Here is a 12800-nt window from a genome sequence, read left to right as displayed (position 1 = left end):
ATCTACCAGCAGCCCCTGAAGAGAAAGACAAGCAACATCTTTCCATTAAGATCTACCGTCTTAGGAACCAGGTAGATGGTTTCGATGAGCTAGAATTGACTCAGTGGCTCTGAGTTTGAACTAATGTGTTCATATTTCAGATTTGTTGTTGTTGTTATGTGCCGTCGAGTCACTTGAGACTCATAGCGACCCTATGTACAACAGCCCTAAACCGTGCTCTATCCTGTGCCAATCACACTGCTTCTGACACACTCATCCCGATTACCCAAGTCACTGAATCAATCCACTTCATAGAGGGTCTTCCCCTCTTGCGCTGTCCCTCCACCCTCCCAAGCATGATGTCCCTCTCCAAGGACCTGTCCCTCCTTACAACATGTCCACAGTATGTCAGACACAGCCCCAGAATCCTTGCCTCCAAGGAGTCGCCTGGTTTAACCCTCTCCAAGATGAATCTGTTTTTTTGGCAGTCCATGGTACATTCAATTCACCAGCACCACAGTTAAAAGGCATCAATTCTCCTTCTATCCTCCCTGGTCATTGTCCAACTCTTTGATGCACAACAAGTGATAGCAAAGACCATAGCCTGTATGAGACACACCTTAGTCTCCAGAGACACACCATTGCTCTTGAGTACTTTAGAGAGGTCCCTAACAGAAGATTTTCACATCGCAATACATTTTTTTATTTCCTGGCTGCTTGTGCCAAGTGTGTTGACTGTGGAGCCGAGAAACTGAAGCTGTGAACAATCTCAATCTCTTTGCCATCCATCCTGATGCTGCCAATTGGTCCAGTGGTGAGAATCTTTGTCTTCTTGACATTGAGCCTCAGTCCATAGTGAAGGCTACAGTCCTTGACCCCCTGCAGCAAGCTCATGAGGTCCTCCTCAGTTTCAGCAGGCAGGGTTACGTCATCTGCATAACACAGATTGTTAATAGATCTTATACCAATCCTGATGCCACACTTCTCCTCGTAGAGCCCAGCCTCTCAGAAAATCAGTTCTGCATGCAGGTTGAAAAGGTATGGAGATAGGACACATCCCTGGCATACACCCTTCCCAATTTTGAACCATGCAGTGTTTCCCTGCTCTGTTCTGACGACTGCCTCTTGGTCCAAGTATAGGTTTCGCATTAGCATGATTAAATGTTCTGGGATGCCCTTTCTTCTCAGAGTCAGCCACAGCTTGTTATGATCCATGCAGTCAAACGCCTTTGCATAATCAATGAAACACAGATAAACATTCTTCTGGTATTCCCTGCTTTCAGCTAAGATCCATCTAACATCAGCTACAATGTCCCTAGTACCACGACCCCTTCTAAACCCAGCCTGGACTTCTCGCAGTTCTCTGCTGATGTGCTGTTACAGTAGTTTTTGGATAATCTTCAGTAGAATCTTGCTTGCATGTGAAATCTATGATATTGTTCTGTAGTTTCCTCACTCTGTTGGGTCACCCTTCTTTGGAATGGGAAAAAATATAGATCTCTTCCTGTCAGTTGGCCAAGTGGTTATTCTCCAGATTTCTTGGCACAACTTGGTGAGCACATCCAGGGCAGCATCTGTTAGCTGAAATACATCAATTTGTATACCATCTCTTCCTGGGGCCTTATTTTTTGCCATTTCCTTCAAAGCAGCTTGAACTTCTTCCTTCATCACCATAGGTTCTCGTTCAAATGTTATTTCATTAAATTCTTCTGTATGTGCCAATTCCTTTTGATACAATGATATTCCTTCCATCTTCTTTTAATACTTCTCGGATCATTTAATATTCTGCCTAAAGCATCTTCGATTACAGCAACTCGAGGTTTGAATTTGTTCGTCAATTCCTTGAGCTTAAGAAATGCTGAACGATTTCGACCATTTTGATTTTCTGACTCTAGCTCCTTGCATATTTCATTGCAATATTTTGCTTTGTCTCACATGCTGCCTTTTGAAATCTTCTGTTCAGCTCTTTAGTATCTTCAAGTCTTCCTTGTGCATTGTCTTCTCTACGTTCCAGTGCAATCTTCAGTTTCTTCTGACATCCATTTTGGTCTTTCCTTCCTCTTCTGTCTTTGTAATGACTGTTTGCACTCTTCCTGGATGATACATTTGACATCCTCCCACATTTCATCTGGTCTTCGCTCATTAGTGTTCAAGGCCTCAAACCTGTTCCTGAGATGATTCTGAAATTCAAGTGGGATGAACTCAAAGTCATATTTTGGCTCCTGTGGATTCAGTTTAATTTTCCTCAGCTTAAGCTTGAACTTGCATATGAGTAGTTGGTGATCTGTTCTACAATCAGCTCCTGGCCTAGTTTTCACAGCTGATATTGAGCTTCTGCAGAGGTTTTTTCCACAGATTTAATCGATCTGATTCCTATGCTTACGATCAGATGAAATCCATGTGTATAACCTGCATTTATGTTTCTTATAAAACGTATTTGCAATGAATAAGTCATTGATTGTACAAAATTCAATCATTCTATCTGCAGCTTCATTTCTGTCACCAAGTACATATTTTCCAACTGCTGATTCTTCTTATCTGTTCTCAACTTCTGTGTTCCAGTCACCCATTATTATCAATTCATCTTGATTGCATGTTCGATAGATCTCCAACTGTAAAAGTTGGTAGAAATCATCTATTTCTTCTTCTTTGGCTCTGATTGTTGGTGCTCCATAAATTCCTTGTCTGTCAGATACTCCTCTAAATCTGAACACTCAGATTAAGACAGACTAAGAAGAAGGATTGGCTATCCATTTCTGAAATAGCAGGCATCTGAACACCTGATGTACAACAGAACACACGTAGACTAACAGATAGGGCAACCTAAGTTGAACTCTCAAGTATGCAAATACAAAGGAAGAGGAACAGTTTTAAGCAGATACTAGTGATTGGAACATGGAATGTAAGAACCATGAATGTAGGAAAATTAGATATTATTAAGAGAGAAATGGAACGCATATATATTGACATACTAGGCATTGGAGAGATGAGATGGACTGGCATGGGGCATTTTGAGCCAGATGATCATATGATATATTACTCCGAAGATGGAAAGGTGAGAAAAAAATGGGGTTGCCTTCATAGTAAAAAAAAGTAATTTCTAGATCCATCTTGAAGTACAACATTGTGAGTCGCAGGATTATGTCCATACGCTTACAAGGAAGTCCAGTGAGTATTTCAGAGAATGTACAGAATATAGGTGTTAGGAGTTGGAGTCCACAGAGAAGCGTCTCAAAATAAAGCTCAGTAATCCTTTTTGAAAAATCAGCTCCTGGAACCCCTTAGTCCACAGTTCTCAGATGGCAGTGTATGAGGCTTACATGAGTCAGCCAACTCAAAGGTAGCTGGTGGTGATAGACAAGGCTTAGAAGATATTTTGTTGAAAATGGATTATATGGTATATAATCTAGGTATTTCCTGACTCAATACTTTTCAAAGTTTATATGAAAAGTTCTTCAATATATCAGCATTTTTACTCTATTTTTATCAAGAAAGACCTTCTATTTTAATTTTAAAATATATTCTTCACAGGAATTCCCCTTTCATGCAGAAAATGGGCCAAGAATAAGTGCTGGAGACAGTCAAAGTCATACTTTGTTGTTATGTCCCGTCGAGTGAGAAGGAACTTATAGTTGACCCTCAGACTGGTTTAAATTGCATGGTTTGTCCATTCCTCTCTCATGGAGCAGTGGGTGGTTTCAAACCCCAAACCTTTGGGTTTACAGTGCAATTCCTTATCACTAAGCTACTAGACCTCAAAATGATAATCAAAGTGAGTTTAATTTGGATCAGTACCTCAAAAATTCTGAATTTCAGCATAATTTTTCTCATTGAACTCTGACTTAGTACTCATGTATTGATGTTTGCAGTATATATCATCTACACTAATCTGTGTTGTGTTCTCAATAACTAGAAAATTCACTGATAATAGTGAGGAAAAACAGTACCCCTCACAACTTTATACTAAGCTTCTTTTCCTTTTGTTTGATACAGCTATCTTTGTGACATTGAAGCTTTCGATGACACTGTTCAGCCAGCAGTTTTAAAACTTACAGCAGAAATATCCGATGACAAATAGAAATAAACCCAACAAACTGACATCATAGACACATGTTCCTTATCATAAGCTATCTTTCAATTGCAAAAGTACTTGATAATATTTAATATTAATATCTGCATAGAGAAAATTGAACTTGGATCTCACCAGGGCATCGCTGCTCACTGCATCTTCTCACTTCTTCACCTGTTCCTTCACACTGCTGCCCTGTGATGGCCACACCCTGGCAAGTCCTTATTCGCCTCTCCCAGCCCCCATCACAGGACTTGGAACATCCACTCCAGTGACCCCACTGATTCCACTGGCCATTAGCTGAAAGAAATGTGTCAGAGTCAAGAAAAGAAGTCTATCATGCACCACTTTAGGAAATTTAACTTTTGAGGACAATACAATACTATCTTTAACATTTTTATTAAGCTATTACCATAAACTATCAATTTCCTAATGTGCACCTGTCAGTTTGTTTTACTGCGTCTTGCAGATTGCTGTGATGTTGGAAGCTATGCCATTAGTTCTCCAACTACCAGCCAGGTCATCACGGTGAATAGGGCTTAACAGAACTGCCAGACTAAGACAGACTAGCAAGAAAATCTACTTCTAACAACTAGCCAGTGAAAACACCATGGTACACGACAGAATATTATTCAAACTAATTCAGGAGAATGAAACCTTTAAGGAGGCATTCAAAATACAGAATCATGCATTGCCATTAAGGGAGTTCTGGTGGCCTAGGGCTAAGAAGCTGTGCTGTCAAGCCACAGGCACATGATTTGAATCCACCAGCTGTTCCACAGGAGAAAGATGGACAATCTCCTCCTGTGTAATTAAATGCCTCTAAGAACCTGCTAGAAGGTCAACTGAGTTGATTAAAACACAATGGTACCAAACATTAAATAGCATAGTCACCAAGTTGGAAATTAGTATATGAATAGCTGGAAATGAGTATGAGTATAGCCGACTCTTTATTGGGTTGCTCAGGCACTAGATGATATCTCTCATCTCTTTCTCAGAGTCACTGGTGGAGTCAAATCTCCAGAGACGTACTGTCTTTGAGTTAGCAGTGCAGCTCCCTACAGCCTATGCCACCAAAGCTCTCTTAGACTACAATGTAACCATAACAATGAACTCAGGTACACCAATGATCATCAAGAGGCTATATTGTAGTTAAATACTTTTGAGCTTGTAGTGAAAACAGCCTGATATTGCCCCATCTTCACCGTTTTGTATATAAGTATAAAGCAAAAGTAACCTTGATAATTTTAAATCAGTGGACTATATGTGGATACAATAGTATTAGCTTTACTATTATACCCCAAGCTAATAGTAAACTATGTCTCATCCCTACTTCCTTTTCTGCAATATCATTTTTAATTATTCTTCAATGGGTTTAATACTCAAGCCCATTGTTTCAGTCACTGTGTCAATTTACCTTGTTGATAGTCTTCATCTTTTTGGCTGATCACTAGTTTACCAAGAATACCTTTCTCCAGGGACTGATCCCTGCCAGTAATATACTTCAGTGATGTGAGACTTGGCATAAAAGGTTTAAGACTGGGAAATATCTCCTTCTATTGTGCCTGGTGATTCTATGAGTCACAGCAAACTCAAAAGGTAATGAACAGGATAAACATTAGACTTACTATTCTGATACAAAATTTTATGACTAACAGAATATGTCAACTACTTCTAAAAGACATTAGATTTTACTAATAAAATAGGGTTAAAGTTCATTGCTAAATTTCATCACTTTATGAGTATTTGATATTATCAAACTCTTATTTAATTACAAAATCTTTTATTTAAGAGTTCTGTTATTTTATTAATGTGAATCACAGTATAATAAGTTCTAGTATAATTGGTTTCATTTACTATAAATAAATAGGCATTATCCAATTATTCCATTTCACCCTGGCCTGGTTTTCTTGTGTTTTATAAATGGCAGGCACACTTCATATACAATGATCAGGCCTTACCTGTACATTCTGGATTATAACATTCTCGACTTTCTGCCCATGGCCCTCTGCATTCAGATCCTCCGTGAGCAGCGGCAGTGCACTGCCTGCTCCTTTGCTGGGTCCCATTTGAGCATGTCACTGAGCACTGGCTCCAGGAACTCCATTCTTGCCATTGTCCATCAACTAACAAATCGAAAAAGATAGACAACAGAAGGAAACAACTGGTATTATAATTTAGTACTACACCCCAAATCAGTATTACCTCATATCTTATCTCTATGTCTTTTTGATGTCCTATATGTTGTAAAGCTGTGACTTCTTCCAAATATCTCCTGATCACTAAAAAAACAAAACAAAGCAAAATAAAAAACAAAAACACCCAGTGATTTGTGGTAGATTTATGTGCACAGAACTGTTATGGATTAAACTACATTCCCCTCAGAAAGTGTTGTAAATCCTAACCTCATTATATGTGGCTATCATCCCATCTGGGAATGGGTTATCTTTGTTTTGCTAATGAAACTGTGATAGCAGAGTCCCTTAATCACTTTTGGGATATAAGAAGGATTGAATTCTCTCTCATGGCCAGCCAGCCAGGTTCAACTCATAGATAATCTTCTAGAAGATTTCCAAGGCTATAGATCACCAGGAGGAGATTGCCTATCCTTCTTCCAAGGAGCTGCTGGTGGGTTTGAATTACCAGAGAACCCTGCCTATAGGGTAGCCTCACAGCACTCTACAGGCTACTTCATGAGGCCTCCCACTGTAGGAGTACAATCAAGCAAAATAAACAGAGATGTGGGAATAGAAATATCAAGCTATATAAAGAGCACTCAGAAACAGATTTTCAAAGAGACAAGGACATCTCTTCCAAGTGAACAAAGAGACAGAGACTTTCTCTAGGAATGGAACTCTGCATGTAAACTTTTAGTCTTCTAAACTATGGCAAAGTTAATTTCTATTGGTTAAAAACCAATCATTTGGAGTATTTCTATTATATGAATAGTAAACTTGTCACCAGTAGTGTATCATTCTAGGATATCACATATTTAAGTTCTGGAAATGGTTTTGGAATTGAGTAATTGAGAGCTATTGTTAAGGTTTTAGGGAGCTCAGGTGGTCTAGTGGCAAGAAGCTGTGCTGCGATCCTGAGGCTAGCGACCACCAGCTGCTCCAAGGTAGTAGGATGGGCAAGCTCCTCCCATGTCATTATCTGTCTCTGAAACCACTGGAGGATCAACTATGGTTTGGTTCCATCTCTACAGTACATAGTAACAACGACAGAAAGGTTTTAGTGTGCTCTGGTGGCTAAAGGGCTTTAAAATCTGTGTTGTTGGTAGGTGCCTCAAGTAGAGTACAACTCATAGCAAACCTATCCTGCATCATCCTCACATTTTTAAAAAAATTGTATTTATTTATTTAATTTTTAACTTTTAATGAACGTTTACAGAGACTTTGGATTTCCATTCATTCATTGATTCTCACACTCTTTGATACGTGGTTGATGGTTTTTCAGTCCTTTGCCATCCCTCCACCTTCCCAAGCATGATTTCCCTTTCCAAGGAATAGACTTTCCTAGCAACATGCCCAAAGTATGTGTGAGCTGAAGCTTTATCATGTTTGCCTCCAAGGAGCAGTCTTGTACCTTTCCCTAGACATGTCTGTTTGTTCTTTTGGCATTCCAGGAGTATTCAATACATTTCTCTAACACCACAACTCAAAGGCATAAGTTCTTCTATCATCCTTCTACGTTGACCTATTCTCAGATGCACAGCAAACGACTGAAAAGATCATGTCTTAATTCAGGCACACTGTAGTTCTCAAACGAACATCACTACTCCTCATTAATTTAGAAATGTCCTTGACTGCAGACTTTACCAGTGCAATACTTCTCCTGATCTTCTGACTACTGGTACCAACTGTATTGATTGTGCTCAATTAAGATGAAGTAATTGATAATTTCAATCTTTTCTCTATCATACTGTGGCTTATTGGCAGAGTATCCAGAAGGTTTTTTGGCTTAGTTGTAAGAAATTGTGCTACCAACATGACAGTACAAGGTTTTAATCTACCAGCTGCTTCATGGTGGAAAGATGCACAATAGCCTCTGTTTTTATTGACCCTTAAAACCTGCTGCAGTGTCAGCTATGAGTCAGTTCTGACTCCATAATGCATAACAACAATCATGGTTTGAAGTGTGTAATGTAGCAGGCTGCTAACCAAAAGATCAGAAGTTTAAATCCATCAGGGAGAAAAATGGGCACCTTCTTCCTATAAAGATTGAAAGCTTTGGAAAACCAAAGAAGTATGGATATGAGTCAGATTTGATTTGGCAGAAGTTTGGCATTTTTAAATAGTAAAAGCCTTGAATGCCTTGAAAAAAATCTTGGTAGGATTTCAAAGATAATGTTGAAAAAGAATCAGAAGGAAGTGAGGAGAGGTATAAGAAAGAGAGTATGTATCATTATAAAGAATATGAAACTCTGCTGTTAGAAATGTAGACTTAAAATACACTCCTTGTGAGGCTTAAAATAAAAAGATGAATCTATTATTGTACAAAGTAAGAAGAGCATTGTTTTTAATGTGATGGCAAATAGTCTGAATTATGTTGAAATATTTGAGGTGATAACTTGTAAGCAACAAATTTGGGCATTTTGTTAAAGAGATTTTCATGCAGGATCTAAAAGGGCTCAGAAGGTATCCACTTTATAAGAAGAAAGAGATGTACTTAGAAATGAACTGTTAAGTAATAAAAAGAAAATATAAAGACTAGAAAAATTTTACTGTACAAACTAAAGACACACATTCAAAGCTTGTAATTAAACCAATTACTGTTGCAGACAAGTCACCATCTTAGTCTGAATGGGACAGGTAAAGAAAGGAAAAAGAAAAAGTCACCTGCCTTTTAGAACTCTAAAGGCAAGAAACGGGCCAAAGGGGGGGGGGGGGAATAAAAATCAACCTTAGAGTAGCTCAGAGACCAGCAGAACCATTGAAATAAGCACAGGAGGTAGAATTGCCTTGGTCTCAAAGTGTGGGGCCGTAGAGGATTGTTGCTGTTGTTGGCTGCCTTCGAGTTGAGCACAACTCATAAAGACCCTATGAACAAAAGGCCCGAAGCCCCTCTACAGTTATCAGCATTTATCAAAGTTCATAAAGTTTCCAGATACTGAGGTTATAAACTGTTGCGTTATATTCTCTAAGGTGTCAACTATAAATATAAAACCTCTTAAGTTCACAAACAGCCAGATCTTGACCCAACTGATTGCAGTGAGTCTGTCACTTATTTTGTACAAAAATATCAGTATTGTCCATCAGTCCATAGTACAGAATTTCCATACGCAATGACTAGAAGAATAGGGCCTGTCTTAGATCATGAGGACTGAATCATTATTCAGCTTAATTGGAAGAAAGAGGTTGTCAAAATACCAGAGAGCAGAAAAGATAGAGATGGCACTTCGATTTCTGGTGGTAACAGGAATTTAACCTGAACTGTAGAAATTAATTTGTCTTTGTGACAATGAAACTAGAATCTATACATTCACAGTTTTGAGAATCCCATACCTATCAAGTAGGTGTTATGATGCAGAAATAAGAATTTAAAAATTCTACTCTCAAAAGAATTTCATTATGCATTGCAAATAAGTAAATAAGAATCTAAAGGGCAGTAACATTCTACCAAGACTGTTAAGAGTTGAATACAGTCTTTATATTTATAATTTATATTTATATTTATATTTACATTTATATTTATATTTGAATACAATCTCATTTGAGCACAGTGCATTCTTTATGTTAATGAATCATAACAGTGTAATATGTGAATTAAAATTGATTACTACTGAGTTTTAAAAAGAAATAGGTTAGATACAAAAGAGGATACATCAAAGATTAATATATAGAACAGGGAGTAGACAGATAATATTTGATTACACTGAGACAGATGAATCTAAAAACAAGAGAAATTCAAGGATTACCAAGGATTACAGCTACTAGAAGCTGAATGAGATAAAGAAGGAATCCCCCTCCCCCAGCCTCTCTCCTCAGAACCACAGCTTGAATCTGAGTTTATTTTTTCAACTGTGTGAAATTAAATATCTGTTCTTTAATGATATCCACTTGGGGTATTCGTATTACAGAAGCACAGAAAACAAAGACAAATGCAGTGTTTAGGCTTTCAGAAGAAAATTGGAAAGCAATTATGCTAGATTTAGTATGCAGCGATTTGGGTAAATTGGACAGTGGAGAAAGCATTGACAAAGCCATGAAATACAAGCATAAAAATGAATACTTAAAATAAAAATATTACCCAGACTTAGAATTCATAGAACAGATTACATTTTTGTTGTTATGTGCTATCAAGTCATCTGCTTTTCATAGAGACCTTATACGCACTAGCTCTGAACTCTGCTCTATCCTGAGCCAATTTCGCTATCTCCAACATACCCACCCCAGTTACTCTGTCAATCCACCTCATCCAGGGTTTTTCTCTCCTGTGCTGTTCCTCTACCCTTCCAAGCATGATGTCCTTCTCCAGCAACTGGTCTCTGCCCAAAGTATGCTCATGGTACGTTCAATATTCTTCTCCATCAGTACAACTCAAAGGCATCAATTCTTCTTCTGTCATATTTGGTCACAGTCCTTCTCTCAGATTCATAGCAAGTAACTGTGAAGACCATGGTTCAGGTGTACCTTAGTCTCCATACTAACATTGTTGCAAGAAATCCTTGATAACAGACTTCCCAGTGCAATTTGTCTTTTGATTTCTTGACTGGTGGTACCAAGAGTGTTGATTGTTAACAGCTTTAGATCTTCTTTCTCCATCTAACATGCTGCTGCCAATTGATCCACTCCTGAAAATCTTTGTCTTCTTAATGGTGAGCTACAAATAGTATTGAAATCTACTGTCCTTGCCCATCTGCAGCAAATGCTTCAAGCCCTCCTAAGTTTCAGCAAACAAGGCTGTGTCAACTGCATAGCTCAGGTTGTTGATGAGTCTTTCTCCAATCCTGATGTCACATTCCTCCTTACAAAGCCCAGCCTCCAGAATGATCTGTTCCACATATAAACTAAAAAGTATGGAGAGAGGATGAATCCCTGACAGGCTCCTTTCCTAATTTTGAACCATACAGTGTTTCCTTGCTCTGTTTCTGATGATTGCTTCCTGGTCCAAGTGTAGGTTTCATATGAGCAAAATCAAGTGTTCTGGGATTCCCATTCTTCTCAAGGTCAGCCACAATTTGTTGTTATCCACACAGTCAAAACCCTTTGTATAGTCAATGAAATACAGACATTACTCTGGTACCTTTTGCTTTCAGCCAAGATGCATCTGACATTGGCGATAATGTCTCTGGTGTCGTTCCTCTTGTAAACTTGGCTTGCATTTCTGGTAGTTCTCTTTCCATGTACTAGTCTAGAGTATAGCTGCTTGTGGGTTTTGTTTTTTTTTTTTTAGGTGCTATTGAGTACAACTCATAGCCACCTTATCAACAAAAGATCTGAACCCTCTTCTGTTCTGTGTCATCCTCACACTTCCTGACACACAAGAGCCCAATGCTGCAGTCACTGCCTGGGTGAGGATCTTCCTCTCCTTCGCCAACCCTCCGCCCTTCATGCCCCTCTCCAAGGAATACCTCCTTCTAGCAACATGCTCAAAGTATGTGAGGTAAAGTCTCATAACTTCCTAATATTATTCTACGGATTTTAGTAAATTTTATTACAGGTGAAATAAAATTTTTGAAAATAAAATCTTCAACTAACTTAAACTAACACTGCTGCAAAAAGCCATCCAAATGAGAAAACCAGGAAGAATTTGAGTAAGTCCTTTCCATCAAATGCAGCTATTAAAAAGAAGATGGTTTATTAGGTATCTAGCTCTACTTAATAAACAAACCCTCATGAGATTAAAAATCATAATATTCCAATTAAATCATTGTATTCACCTAATGTGAGCATCTCCTTTTATTAAAATTACCTGATATAATCTCTTTGGCTTTGAAGGATATTTGTCAGAGAAAAAAGGAAATTCTTGTTAACATTATAAGAGATGCATTTCCCCTCACTGGGGCTTTAACAATGAGTGCAATTTTCATTTCAGAATTTTTCTTTTTCAAAGATAAAATGTACTGAGGTAGGTAGTATCATGAACCTTTACTATCCTAAATATTCTGAGAAAGAAATAAGCAATAAGATTCACACTCTGCATCTTAAAATCTATTTGGTAAGAGGATATACAGATACACAATATAATAAAAATAGCCAGAAAACAATGTATGCATTAAATGAGATCAACTGTTTTTAAATATTAATTGACTTAAAGTCAGGAATATGAAATGTTCTTAAAGATTCTCCTTTGTAGCAAATTTTCAATATTTTCCTTTTTTTTTCTTTCCAGTCACACAATAGTTACACGCTTATTGGCAAAGAAGAGAAGATTAAGTCATAACAGCTACGAAAACATGGTATCAGGAATCAACACATCAAAGGTGGATAGTATAGACATTAACCTGGCAGGTTTATCACAGATGTGGAACAAGAAAAGACTTTACTGAAAACAAGTTGAGAAGAATGAAAATATCTGGTTTTGAGGTGTGTTGCTCATTCATTGTATCTTGGGAAAAGACTTCACATTATCATAGAAAAATTTAAACAGATATGTTTTAAGTATAGTATTACTTGTAGTCCTTTCTCCCAATGTACACATTCTATATTTTGACTGTTGTTGTTGTTATGTGCCGTCGAGTCGCCTGCGACTCATAGTGACCCTATGTACAACAGCCCTAAACTCCGCTCTGTCCTGTGCCAATCTC

General features: G+C 38.0%; 1 protein-coding gene across 1 annotated transcript in view; it reads right to left on the bottom strand.

The window, feature by feature from the left end:
• The window catches only part of BAI3 (brain-specific angiogenesis inhibitor 3), a 1132296-nt gene that overhangs the window by 646656 nt on the left and 472840 nt on the right, over positions 1-12800 (bottom strand). Inside the window, exons 5-6 of the mRNA XM_006899477.1 lie at positions 6010-6174; positions 4184-4348 (exon numbers count right to left, since the gene is read on the bottom strand). Coding sequence (XP_006899539.1) covers positions 4184-4348; positions 6010-6174 — 330 coding nt within the window. The remainder of the gene's footprint in view (positions 1-4183; positions 4349-6009; positions 6175-12800) is intronic.

Source organism: Elephantulus edwardii, unplaced genomic scaffold, assembly GCF_000299155.1.
Source record: "Elephantulus edwardii isolate Elephantulus edwardi_28Jun2011 unplaced genomic scaffold, EleEdw1.0 scaffold00258, whole genome shotgun sequence".
NCBI classification, from domain to species: domain Eukaryota; kingdom Metazoa; phylum Chordata; class Mammalia; order Macroscelidea; family Macroscelididae; genus Elephantulus; species Elephantulus edwardii.
The sequence above is the reverse complement of the archived record's forward strand: the minus strand, read 5'-3'. Positions and strand labels throughout refer to the sequence as shown.